The 14,091-nt window shown below is 42.4% G+C and overlaps 1 protein-coding gene across 2 annotated transcripts in view; it reads right to left on the bottom strand.

Moving 5' to 3' along the window:
• Positions 1–14,030, bottom strand: part of MIOX (myo-inositol oxygenase) — a 33,411-nt gene extending 19,381 nt beyond the window's left edge. The window contains exons 1-3 of one of the 2 annotated variants that reach the window (XM_068272619.1): positions 13,971–14,030; positions 12,693–12,749; positions 10,105–10,185 (exon numbers count right to left, since the gene is read on the bottom strand). In XM_068272619.1, coding sequence (XP_068128720.1) covers positions 10,105–10,143 — 39 coding nt within the window. In that variant the 5' untranslated portion in view covers positions 10,144–10,185; positions 12,693–12,749; positions 13,971–14,030. Of the gene's footprint in view, positions 1–10,104; positions 10,186–12,692; positions 12,750–13,817 lie in introns of both variants that reach the window. The other variant, XM_068272620.1, reaches the window with a different exon arrangement.
• Between the last annotated feature and the right edge of the window lie 61 nt (positions 14,031–14,091).

Here is a 14,091-nt window from a genome sequence, read left to right on the forward strand (position 1 = left end):
AAGACATAAAAATGAGATATGATGGTTAAACTAGCTAATTATAGACTCATATAGAGTGATAACAAAATGCTTACACATATAACAAAATATAGAACCAAGTCCTTTTGCAGAGTACTTTATACCGGTACTATAAAATTCATTGTGTTACTTATTCTTATGCATCTTATTTATGTCATGCCATTATGTGCCTATAATGATAAATAGAGTCAGTCATGCACAAAGGCCTGACTTAAGTTTGACTTTGACTTGTACTATGTCTGAGGGAGAAAATTACAGGGAAAGATGATTATTTAGAAACCTGAATGTTAATTAATGCTTGCATAATGCTTCATACACACTTGAGATAAAAGTCTTTGGAAAATGAAAGATCACAGACCAATTTTACCCCCTTCCATGTAGTATGAGAGCCATACCTACACAGTCTATTCTATGGAGCTGCACTCCCCAACAAATAAAATCTTTGCAGGATGCTGCACACACAGATGCCCGTACACACTCAAAAGATCATTATCTGCAAAAGATCTGTTCCTGCAAAAGATCCATTCCATGCAAAATGCATTATAGTCTATGAGATCTGCAGATCATCATACACACTTGGTTTAACAGACAATCATCTGCAGATCAGATTCAACAGGGTGGATTTTCAGATCTGCAGATGATTGCCAGATATGCAGATGAAGTCTGTTAAACCAAGTGTGTATGATGATCTGCAGATCTCATAGACTATAATGCATTTTGCATGGAATGGATCTTTTGCAGGAACAGATCTTTTGCAGATAATGATCTTTTGAGTGTGTACGGGCATCTTTGTGTGCAGCATCTTGCAAAGATTTTATCTGATGGGGAGTGCAGCTCCATAGAATAGACTGTGTAGAGTATGGCTCTCATACTACATGGAAGGGGGTAAAATTGGTCTGTGATCTTTCATTTTCCAAAGACTGTTATCTCAAGTGTGTATGCAGCATTAGAAACATGTAATATACAGTCGAGGATAAAATAAAGGAGGATGGTTAAATAAAAAGCAACTTTCCCAAGATCATAGGATTAGAAAACTTTTTAAACTATTTTTTTTCCCTTTTAATCTGTGTGACGTCTCTAGTTGTGCAACAAAGTTGTGATGCTTGGTACCATCATATGCCTCACACTGAACATGTTAAAACATGATGTTCCTGTGATAACAGCCAAAAATATTATTAAGAGGTTTAAAGGTCAATGGGACAGTTGCCACGCACCTTTGAGAATTTCACAAGTGGAAGAATCCAACTCACAATAGACAGAAAATGTCACCTCATTATATACCATTATTGAACATAGTAAAGGTATAGAGGCAATTGAATATTTTCTGAATCTAGATGAATCATTACAATGCGAGCAGAAACAATTTATTGTGTATCAAAAGAGATGTAAGCAACCGGCACCAAATGCTTAGACCGGCAGGTCGGGAGCCTTGGGTGCAGCACCAATGTGCCTCCAGCCAAAGTAGATCAATGTGCATAAGAGAAAACCAGGGTTCCGGGCACCAATGATTTGCAGTCACCCTTTATTTAGTTCCCGACACCTTCCAAACATATACATATATCTTAGGCCTTACAGCCGTTTCGCAGGATAACCTGCTTCTTCAGAGGCAAGATAGTTACAAATTTGTGGCAAATAACAAACGTTATATATACACATAAAGATAGCGTAGATCAGGTCTTACCCGCCGCTTCCAGGTCCTCCCACTGCCGAGCGCGCGTCCCTAGTGAGGCGCCGCCCCGAGCCGGGCCGTCCGTTTGCGAGGGAGAGACACGCCCCCTTGACTGGGAGCGTGTATCGGGATTTCCCCGTACGTCACATGACAGCCGTCATGTGACCACAAAGACTTATGTCACTTCCCTCTTTTACTGATAGGTCGCCGGTATATGTGAGAGGTTGGAGCGTAGTAGCGTAGCCTAGCAACCAGGCACGCTGGTAAGACCTGAAACGAAAAATTGAGAAAATACATACATTTAAAAACAATTAAAATCACTGAAGCTAACAACCTAAAAGGAAACAATTGGTTATGAGTTATAATGTTGATTATATATCCATAATGGCTGAGATCGTAGCCTAAATAGGGGAGAGAGGTGTTGAGAACCCTAACCAACCAAAAAGTTACAGGAAGTAGGTAGAACTAGGATTCATTCCTTACGCCCCTGAACAGCCAGGAGATAAAAGCCAGGGCATGGGCAAATAAATGGGATAAAAGAGGGGAGGTTAACATCAACCATTGGCAAACAGGATATTGCATTACATTACTAGATATCATGTACCCGTATATATATATGTCTTTCATCCTGCCATTATGTCTATAATAGAATGAAGGGGGAATAAATAAGTTAATGTTCATCTAAGAAACACCACAATTCATTCCTTTCATTTAAACCCATCCTACCACAAGCTTCCGTAAGGGAAATCAAACGAGCTTCTTCTCTACGTAGGGATTGATCCCTGCAACCTCCCCTATGTGGAGGGGAGACCACTTTTAACCCGCAAAATCTCAAGCAATCTGCATTGCCTGCATGGCATTCTCTAACATGGGCAATTAACCTCCCTGCCCCTTTACCCGTTTGGATAGATTTGTAGTGCTCTTGAAAACGCGTCTTTATGGGGCGGGTAGTCTTGCCTATGTAGAACCTCATACATGGGCAAAACACCACATATACAGCAAATTCCGTACCGCAATGTATGCAGTCCTTAATCTGAACTGTAAGGCCCCCCAATTGGATACTCTTACATGGCCAGAACTGATGACAGTGACAGCAGTTATGACACCGGAAGTTCCCCTTGGGTCTTGCCCTGGTGAGCCAATCGGGTTCTTTTTGACCCCTAAATTCACTCCTGACCAGGCAATCACCAATCGTGGGGGCGCGGCGAAAGGTCACTAAAGGTCTCTCAGTGAGACGATTTTCCCACTCGCGACGACTACGTAATTCCGCCCAATTGTGGGAAATGGCACTACAAATCCTTTTGGCCATAGGTGAAAAATCAAAAATCAGGGGGATATTGTTCTTCTCATGGCTGAAATTGTTCCCAATGTCTTTTTTCTTTTTCTTATTCTTACTCCTTCTCAAGACATCCTCTCTCCTCTGGCTGTCTGCCTTGTTAAAGGCTTTTATCAACAAAGGGAGAGGGTAGCCCCGGGCCAGCAACCTATATCCCAGCTCCCTACTCTGGAGGACGAAGTCCTCCTGTTTGCTGTTGTTTCTTTTTAAGCGAAGAAATTGGCCATATGGGATGCCATCCACCACGTGGCGGGGGTGATAGCTGTTGTAAGCTAGAATGGAGTTAGTGGATGTGGCCTTTCTGAAGCCCCTGGATAAGAGACGCCCCTCATCCACAAAGATGACCAGATCCAGAAACTCCAAACTCGTACCCCCCCATACGCCAGTAAATCGCATATTCAGACTGTTGACACACAGCCAATCAACAAAAGCATGGAAAAGGGATTCACTCCCATTCCAAATCAGGAGCACATCGTCCATGTAACGATGCCAGGATATAATCGCATTGCGATATGGGTTATCTCGGCTATAGACACATTGGTCCTCCCAATATGCTAAAAACAGATTTGCAAATGTTGGTGCTACCGAGGTCCCCATAGCAACGCCCGAGGCCTGTCTACACCACCTGTCATTAAAGAGAAAAGCATTGTGAGTAAGAACATATAATAGACATTCACCAATATATTCCACCCAATCAGAATCCTTCCCCTTATTGATTAAGAGGGATTTAATCACTTCAACCCCCAAACTTTGGGGGATACGTGTATATAGACTTTCAACATCGATTGACACTAATCTATAGTGATCTTTCCAATCGATAGATGGTAACAACCTTAGTACCGCCAATGTGTCTGCCAGGTAAGATGGAACTTCCTCTAAATGGGGTCTTAGCAAGAAATCAAGATATCTGGACAACGGCTCAGTGATCGACCCCCTGGCAGACACAATTGGGCGACCCGGAGGCTGTTCTAGGTTTTTATGAACCTTGGGTAAGAAATACCAAACCGGTTTATTTGGGAACTCTGAGAACAAACCTTCTCCCAATTTTTTAGTAAGCCAGCCCCTTTCCACCCCCTGTCTGAGTAGGGTTCTTAAGATATTCTTATATTGGTGGGTAGGGTCCCCCCTCAGCTTTTCGTAGAAACCTTCTGGGCCTTCCAATTGTCTAATGCCTTCCTTCAGATAATATTCTCTAGACATTAGGACCAAGTTACCCCCCTTGTCAGCCTTTTCAACTATGACCTGGGGGTTCTCACTCAACCATTTGAGTGCAATCGTTTCCTGTCGAGTCAAATTGGCCACACTCTTTGGGTATATCAGGGCTTTAAGTTCCTCCCTTGTCTTCATATCAAATGCTTCAAGATCAGATCCCGGGGTCACAGGGAAATCCCTAGTGGACTTGCATGGGATAAAAAGGGATCCACGGTCCTCCAGGAGTTCACATTCCTGGTCCTCACCGTGGCTTTCCTTCCACAAATCAGTTAAATCCCGTAATGCTTGTAAATCCGTAGAGGAAGGGGTGAAGCCCAATTCTCCAACTTGATTGGATGTAGATTGACCATGGTCAGACATTCGGCTCTGAAAGGTGGATATGTTTAACCGTCTCACTGCTTTGTACCAGTCCACCTCAAATCTGAACCTATCAAATTCGCAGTTGATGGAAAATCCCAGACCCTTCTTCAAAAGTGTGTCACAACCCTCTGGCAACTGGATACCTGATATATTGATGATCTGAAGATCATCCTTGAGTATTCCTACTTCTTCCTCCAGTACCTCCGACCAGAGGTTTGTTGATGCCATCTCACTTTCTTCGATGGAGGTCTGTCTGGGCTTCCTCCAGCCCCTCCTGGTCCTTCTCCCAAAGGGGCCCCGGCACATGGTTGAGGAGTTGCGGGCTTGGGTCTAGTAGGAGTAATTGCCCTGTCCGGGCTCGATTCCGTTCCAGAATCAGTTGTCCAATAACCGGATTGCTTTCTCCTTTTTTGATGACTCCTTCCTCTTACAGGGGTCCTTTTTATCGATTGACCCCCTGTTTGGCCCCAGTCAAAGATATGACCTGTTCGAAAATCCTCCTGATCTCTCCTGAACTTCCTTAACTTCCTCTCTTTGATGTTATCCTGAAGTGGACCCAATCGAGAATCGACTTTGTTTACGATCTCTGTGTATTGGGTATTCGTGGTTAGTAAGGTAAGTTCTTGTTTGCACCCTGTTAACTCCTCTGATATCTTGTTGTATTCTTTTTCACTGCGATTAAGGACAATCTTCTGTAACTTCAATGCATTATCCAATTGTTGGTTCTTCCAAATTTCCATAAATTCGACATCGTCCTGATATTCGATAGCTTCACTATATTTTCGAAAACCTCTTGCTGCTATTTGTTTGTCATCATATTTCTTGAGGGTAGCTACTGTCCAAAAGAGTTGCAGCTCCCTTTCTGAAATAACTTATTTATTCCCCCTTCATTCTATTATAGACATAATGGCAGGATGAAAGACATATATATATACGGGTACATGATATCTAGTAATGTAATGCAATATCCTGTTTGCCAATGGTTGATGTTAACCTCCCCTCTTTTATCCCATTTATTTGCCCATGCCCTGGCTTTTATCTCCTGGCTGTTCAGGGGCGTAAGGAATGAATCCTAGTTCTACCTACTTCCTGTAACTTTTTGGTTGGTTAGGGTTCTCAACACCTCTCTCCCCTATTTAGGCTACGATCTCAGCCATTATGGATATATAATCAACATCATAACTCATAACCAATTGTTTCCTTTTAGGTTGTTAGCTTCAGTGATTTTAATTGTTTTTAAATGTATGTATTTTCTCAATTTTTCGTTTCAGGTCTTACCAGCGTGCCTGGTTGCTAGGCTACGCTACTACGCTCCAACCTCTCACATATACCGGCGACCTATCAGTAAAAGAGGGAAGTGACGTAAGTCTTTGTGGTCACATGACGGCTGTCATGTGACGTACGGGGAAATCCCGATACACGCTCCCAGTCAAGGGGGCGTGTCTCTCCCTCGCAAACGGACGGCCCGGCTCGGGGCGGCGCCTCACTAGGGACGCGCGCTCGGCAGTGGGAGGACCTGGAAGCGGCGGGTAAGACCTGATCTACGCTATCTTTATGTGTATATATAACGTTTGTTATTTGCCACAAATTTGTAACTATCTTGCCTCTGAAGAAGCAGGTTATCCTGCGAAACGGCTGTAAGGCCTAAGAGAAACAATTTATTAAGGATGCAATTCTGTATGTACTAACACATAATCATTTTGAATATAGGGGGGGATAGTTACCTCTAGACGAGCGGGACGGCGATGGGGACCAGGTATGCTAATTTATTCATGGCCCATTGGGCATGAGGGACCGGGCGCGGACCTGGTCCTCTAGAAAAGATTCATAGACGATGTCCTGCTGGTCTGGAGGGGCACTGAGGATGCTCTGAGTAATTATGTTGAGAAAATAAATATTAATGATTGTGGGGCTAAAATTTACAGCTGAAATAAGCAAGAATGAAGTCAATTTTTTGGATGTATCCATATACATAGAGGGGACAGATTTGAAAACTAAAACTTATAGAAAAACGACCAATGTGAATGGATACATCCTGGCCAATAGTTGCCATTTACCGGTATGGTTGGAGAACATCCCTAAAGGCCAATTTATGAGACTTAAGCGGAATTGCACAGAAGAGGCACAATATATAAAAGAGGCCGAAAGGATGTCTGAACAGTTTGTGGAGAAGAAGGGATATGAGAGGGATGCTCTGGAGAAAGTGAGACAGGAAGTGGAAACAATGGATAGGAAACTACTATTGGAGCAAAAAACAAAAGGAGGATACAGGGGATTTTTCAATGAGATTAAATTTGAAGTACAACTCGCAAATAGGATGTGTAAAGGGGATTATCAAAAAACATTGGGGGATTCTGAAGGGTGACAAAATACTAAGGCAGATACTACCAGAGGTCCCCTCCTTTGTGTTCAGAAAAGTGAGCAAGTAGGCCTTAATGAGGGATTTATGAGGGATTGCAGAGTGCAGGGGGACCTTAGGGGGGTTTGGGATAGCAACAGAGGCTGGGCTGTATAGGCAGATCCAGCCGCTGTATGCAGATCACATTCTTCAAACCCACCTCGGGTTCTCTTTAAAATAGCCACGGCTAACAATGGGGATGGATCACGATCAAAGATTCAGGGGAAGGGGTTTGTGAGATGTGGGAGGTGCCGTAACTGCCAGAGGACGAAGGGATACAACAAAATTTTACAAGTGAATGAGGGAAAAGAAATATATAAAATCAATTAACTAATGACATGTGATACCAAGGGTGTCATATATTGCCTTATATGCCCATGCGGCAAAAAATATATAGGACGCACGAAGAGAGAAATGCATAAGCGCATAGGAGAACATTTTAATAATATTTTGAAGGGTTGGGAGGGGCATCCCCTCTCGAAACATTTCAAATTTAATCATGGAAGTAAAGTAAATAATATAGTATACTTTGGACTGGAAATAGTTCAAAGAGATTCCAGAGGGGGCAATTATATAGCAAAAATGTCAAGGAAAGAGATCCAATGGATTTTTAATTTAAACACTATGGTACCCAAAGGTCTGAATGAAGAATGGGAAATGTTTGTTTTTTTGGGATGAGATGAGTGGGAGCCATCTGAATGGTGGACCACCTGAGTCTCTATGGAGTAAAGGGGAGTGATAGGATTCCTGGGGAGATGCTATGTGTTAATATATTATATTAGTAACCTATGGAGGATGATAAAATAGAGATTGAAACAATTAGAGGTTGCCATGATTGAGAAATGGAGTTCCCCTTTAAGAAGAGGTGGATATCTGAAGGACTTGGTGCCTATAAAAAGCAGGAAGTGGTGGCTAGTGGGTATTTCCCATCCTGCTGAAGATAGTCGTCAACTATCGAAACATGTCGATGTAAGAAGGGCTCTCTGACAACCTATCAAGCTGTTCCCATAGATCGTAACATAATACGCAATACACGGCTCACTCATACAAGCTTTGTAAGCAGTGGCCGCGTTGGAACGCAGAGTGGAATGCAGGAGCCTGGAAGGGAAGTGACGTCACTCCCAGCTAGCCACCCACCCGGAAGCCGTACAGCCGGAACGAACGGAGCCGCAAGAGGACAGCGAGGACTCCACAGGCAGAAGCTATACCGGGGGTAAACGGCGAGACTAAGCCTAAAGAGGTTTCTGCTTGTAGGCTACCGGCAGGAGCCCCCATGAGACATCAGTAAAGCTGCAAGACGTGTAAGTGACTGCAGAACCCCCTACGGTGGGGAAACTCTTTCCTAATAAGTAAAGGGGAGAAAATATATAAACAAGGACTTATCCAGAATACTGACACATACAGAATATCCAGGAGACCCCAACATTGTAAATAACTTTTAGCAGAGAATCAGGTGGCTCCATAGTGTACATGGTAGTATGTATGTGGACAAGAGTGGGGCTTATAGTCCAATTGTATTTTAAGAAACATACGGTATGTGCAGGATTCTAGAGATCGTGATTTTTCGGAGAAATTTTTGAGAAATTTCATGTGGTTTTTATGATTTTTATAGTTCTTATTTTTCACTTCCTATTTGAAATATACAAAAAAAATTTTTAGATAAAAATAAATAAAAAATACAAGCATATAGAAATTTAGATACGAGCGCTGTTCTCTTTTTACTTTTTTATTGTTGACACTTGGTGGGGGCTAAGGGGACACCCCACACCCTGAGAACTAAGCAGCTGGTAGGTGCAGAAGTATAGGGAGAGAGAGTAGCACCCTTCACCTTTTCCTTTGGCTCCAGAAAATGCTAAATAAACGCATTGTCAAGGAAGCTTGGAAAGCTGACTGCACAGGAAATGAGTGAAAATGAAGTTGCAGTGCACATTGAAGAGTTACCTGCTATCTGTTACCAGAAACATTTCATTATGTATTTTCTTAGTGTCCTTTAACAAAGCACAATGTTTTATGGAAAAATTCCCTCTGGATAGATGAGACACAACTGCAACTCTTTAACAAGTTACAATAACTTTTCATCCCGAGTGGTTTTGAGGATCGAGTGTTTGTCCTAGTTTTTTATAGATTATTATATAATAAAGATGTTCAGAGACCAACGCAAACTATGATGCAAATTACTCCCAACTACAAGAGAGCACTGATGAAGCCAAGTTAACAGGTTGGGACATGGCTTTTATAAAGCTGCTGATTGTTTGCGGGGGAAAAAAAAAAAAACTCTTCATCCACTGAAGCTTTGAAAGAACAGTCCACCACACATACTGTGAGACATAGAGGGGGCTCAGTTATGTTTTAGGGCTGCTTCACTATTTACAGTATGGCAGGGGTGCCGTATGTCTCTGCTGAAAACTATGAAATCTCAAGAGATTATCACAACATTCTAGATTGAAAAGCAATGCCCAGTGTTAAAAACATAAAATCCCAGTCAAAGATCAAGGTTTTTCTAAAAGGAAAATGATCCTTTGGATAGATGGGACACAACTGCAAATCTTTAACAAGTTACAATAACTCTTCATCCACTGAAGCTTTTAATGAAAAGTCCACTACACCTACTGTGAGACATGGAGGGGGTTCAGTTATGTTTAGGGTTGCTTCACTGTATATTGCGGGGAGTGCCTTTAGTCTCTGCAGAAAACTATGAAATCTCATAACATTCTGAAAGGAAAAGCACTGCCCAGTGCTAGAAAGATCTATCTCAGCAACAGATCAAGGATTCTCTAACAGGAAAATGATCCAAAACACACAATGTAAGTCTTCTAAGAATGACTAATAAAAATACTATTGTGAAGTGGCCATCTATGCCCCTGATTTATATTTTATTGAACATCTATGGATAGAAGTGAGGCATGCAGTCTGGATAAGGCACACTACAAGCCCAGAACAGCTGGAGCAGTTGGCCTGTCAACAGGTACACAAATTAGAGTGAGAGCTATAGGAATAGGTGGTTTGCAGTGATTGCCTCTAAAGGTTGTGCAGCAAAATGTTGGACCGGTCTCATCATTTTTGTCCAAGCCATTTCCATTTCCATTATCATTGTACTTTTATATATTTCACCTTTTCTTTTACAAAATCCACAGTTTGGTAGGTGTGCATAAGCTTGTAGGTATTTTTCACTCTTTCCACTAGAGGACCATCCTAGAAAAAGTTGAAAGGTAACAAAGTTAGATCATATAAATAAAGGCTTGGACAAGACCAGTATTGCATAGTTTTCTGTAACTATGGTACTGAAGCACTTATCTTTTCTTATCTTTCTCATCTCCTTCTCATCTTACGAGTTATTTACATAATAACGTTTTTCAGTCCATTGCAAGCAAAAAGTAAATCTAAAAAATGTGTCCTTGAATAACATTTTATCTCACATCCAGCTTCTGATGATATATACTCTTTTCTTTCAGTTGCCAGTTTTTATACTTACCTGTACTACTTGTATGAAATTTTAATATTGAGATGTTTTTTACAAATTTTGCTATATTTTTGCACTTTTGTAATGATGCACTATTTCTATTTAACTATGTGGGTTGTCTTTCATTACAATATGTATGCTGTTCTCTTTAAGGGGTGTTGGCTTTTTTCGGGACGATTGGGTGTGGGGTTTTCCCCTCCCTCTTCCTCCTGCTATAAAGTCTCCGCCTCTTTTAGAATCTGTATGACTATGATTAAGGGCAGATTTTGAGCCCGATACGCGTCAGTCATTTCCTGGTCCTATGTGTGTCATTTTTAGTGGCGTGTTTCAATAAAGAATACCAGCTTTTACAACTTCGCTGTGACTGCGGATCCTTCCTTGTTGATTCAGCTTCTGATGCACTTGGGCATTTGCATGAACAGTGCTGTCCACACTGGACGTTTGATAACTGGGCAGATAGGCTGCAATGGCCAGTGATGTATATGGAAATGTGTACAGTTTACCTATTCATTTCAATGCTTGCATTTTGAGCTTCAATTACCATCCACCTGGTGCTTAGGCTATTGCAGAAGGACAAAGTCGAGAAATTGTGATGGGCCTTAGGCTTGGTTTCCACTTGTGTAGAAAACGTACCCGTACAGGAAGCGGATCCTATTGTTAAAAAATAGGACCTACCTCCACTTGTGAAAAAAAAAAATTAATGTAGAGTCCACACCTACTCTGTTTTTCCGGTCAAGCAGATGCTTTGTTCATAGCACCTATGGTGCAATGCATCCACCCCTGGACTTGAACACTTTGTGAAAATGGAGCAGTGCAGACACTGTACTGATTTGCTCCACTCTAATCCAAATGGGAGCTGAGCCTTAGTAAATAATCACCAGTGACTTCTTTCGAGTTCCATTACTGGATGATCTGTACTGTGTGCAGCTAAACATCAAAGGTCTTAACCTTAAATCAGGGGCAGATTGCCGAGGGCTTATTATGGGTAAAGGTGTAGCTAGCTCATTTTGATACTCATTGTCCTCACTCCATGTTTAAAACTACTTTCAGCTCTGAATATATGCTAGAATGGTCTTTAAGCTTTGTTATCATGGTCTGGTATTTCTTAAGGTAGCCATACACTGGTCGATTTGCCATCAGATTCGACCAAAAGATAGATCCCTCTCTGATCGAATCTGATCAGAGAGGGATCGTATGGCCACCTTACTGCAAACAGATTGTGAATCGATTTCAGCCTGAAACCGATCACAATCTGTGGAGCTGCCGCTGCTGCGCCCCCCCCCCCCCCCCGCATACATTACCTGTTCCGGCCGGCGCGAGTCCCCTGGTCCACCGCTGTCTTCTTTTCCGCCTGGTCCCGGCATCTTCTCCGCATCGGCTCCCGGCTGGCATCTTCTCCCATCACCTTCCGCATCACACATCCGACATCCGCGTATAACTTTCTGTCACTCCAGTGACAGCGGAAGTTCAAATAGAGCGCCCTCTATTTGTACTTCCGCTGTCACTGCAGTGACACAGGAAGTTATGCCGGATGCCGTGATGCGGAAAAGATGCCAGCCGGGAGCCGGGAGGTGACAGCGGGAACTCGTGCCGGTGGAGCAGGTAATATATCTCCGCTGTATTGCGTCGGTCGTCGGGCATTCGAACGCCGCTATCGACGCACTCCCAACCCGCCGGCGATCGAGAAAAATCTTCCGCACAGATGGATCGACGGGAGTCGACGGGAACGATGGATTTCGGACGGAAATCCATCGTTCTGTCAGCGGTGTGCGTGGCGATTTCACGGCTGTTTTGGTCACTATGATCCAATCTTTTTCATCCAATCTTACCTTTTCTCTATAATATAAGGGAACTGCCTAAATTATCCATTCAATATATTCACTCAATTTACCCGTATACTACATAGATTTGGTAAAATTGGATGAAAAAGATTGGATCATTAGTGGCCACCTTAAGTAGAGTCTTTCAGTGAGAGTTTGTTCACCTTGCCTTACCAGTGTGGCAGTGGCTAGGACATGGTTACCATATAGATAGAGGATCTTTTGGTTCATGTCTGTTTGAGCTTCAGCAAGTTGTTGGCAATTACAGCCTAGCTAGAGAAGCCATGAAAGTTAATGCTGATGGGCATGCATTCTGTATTTTATACCTTGCAAAACAAGATTCACACATCTTTTCCTAATCCGCTTCATTTTTCATTCCCATTTTCCCTGTTATGTTTATTAACATTTTATATACTTACTTTGTAATTCCTGTACTGGTGATGTTCTGCTTCAGGACGATACGTAAGAGATGGATCCTGCATGCAAGGAAACAGCATTTAGCATGGTATAATCATTCCAAAATAATTACTTGCTCTGTTAAGGATCCCTGGAATGTAAGGACTATGAACAGTGCTATTCCCGTCATGTTCTTCTTCTTTTTAAATGCTAATTGGCTACCTGTTGTGCTGATCCTCTGCCTCTAGTGGCCCATCAGCCAGTGTCTCAGTGCAGAGAAATGCACGTGGGAACAATGTGTAGTGCAGTGCACTGCCACACATGCTGATAATGTGAATGAAACATGAAGCGTCATACATATGGTCAATAGCTGTCACCCAGATTGATCATTAGTGATTGTTACAGGTAACAGGTTTTCAAATAAAAGCTGTACAGACGTGCTATTTAGTCCTCGTTTGCCATTTATTTATTTATGTATTTATATAGTGCCGGCATATTACGCAGCTCTGTACACAATATATTGTCTTGTCAGTAACTGTCCCTCAGAGGGGCTCACAATCTAGTCCCTACCATAGGCATATGTCTATGTATGTATTGTGTAGTACACGTATCATAGTCTAGGGTCTGTTAAGGAACTACAAAACCCACAATGCATTGCAGGAGTCTGACAGCCACAGTCATGATTCATAAAGGCAAATGCTTTGTGGGACTTGTAGTCCCTTAACAGTTGGAGAGCCAAGTTTGCAGATCACTGGTCTAGGGCCAATTTTTTTAGGAGGAAGCCAATTAACTTATCTGTATGTTTTTGGGATGTGGGAGGAAACCAGAGTGTCCAGAGGAAACTCACGCAGACATGGGGAGGACATACAAACTCCTTGCAAATGTTGACCTGGCTGGGATTTGAACTGTGTACCCAGTGCTGCAAGGTGAGAGTGATAACCACTTCGAAACTGTGCAGATGACTAAACCAAGTCTATCACAACTGATTGTCTTTAATACAAACACCTATCATGTGTATAGCTTAATACTGTGTATGCAGATCAGGTACTCCGCCTCCACTACTTGGATTGGATTCCACTGGTTGCATACTTATTGGCCACCTGAGAGATTTGCTAAAGCACAGAGGGCCAGATTTATCAAAGCATTACCGACAGTTTTTTCTTCTAAAGCTGTTCTAACCAGCAGAAGAACAGTTCTGCATGATAGTAAGAAACTTCCCAAAGCCTATATAATAGTGGCAGTTTAGGGTGGATTTCTAGAGCTACACTACAGTTAAGAAAAGTGCAAATCCATTCCTTAACTGCTGTAGATTAAGAAGTGCTCATTAGCAGTTCTTCAGATAGTGCAGGCTAGATGTGATTTGTGGAGGGCTCCTCCCCCTCACTCAGAGCTTGTTGACAGCAGGTGTGTTGGTTACCTCAG

This window comes from Hyperolius riggenbachi, chromosome 3 (genome assembly GCF_040937935.1).
Source record: "Hyperolius riggenbachi isolate aHypRig1 chromosome 3, aHypRig1.pri, whole genome shotgun sequence".
In the NCBI taxonomy this organism is placed as follows: Eukaryota; Metazoa; Chordata; class Amphibia; order Anura; family Hyperoliidae; genus Hyperolius; species Hyperolius riggenbachi.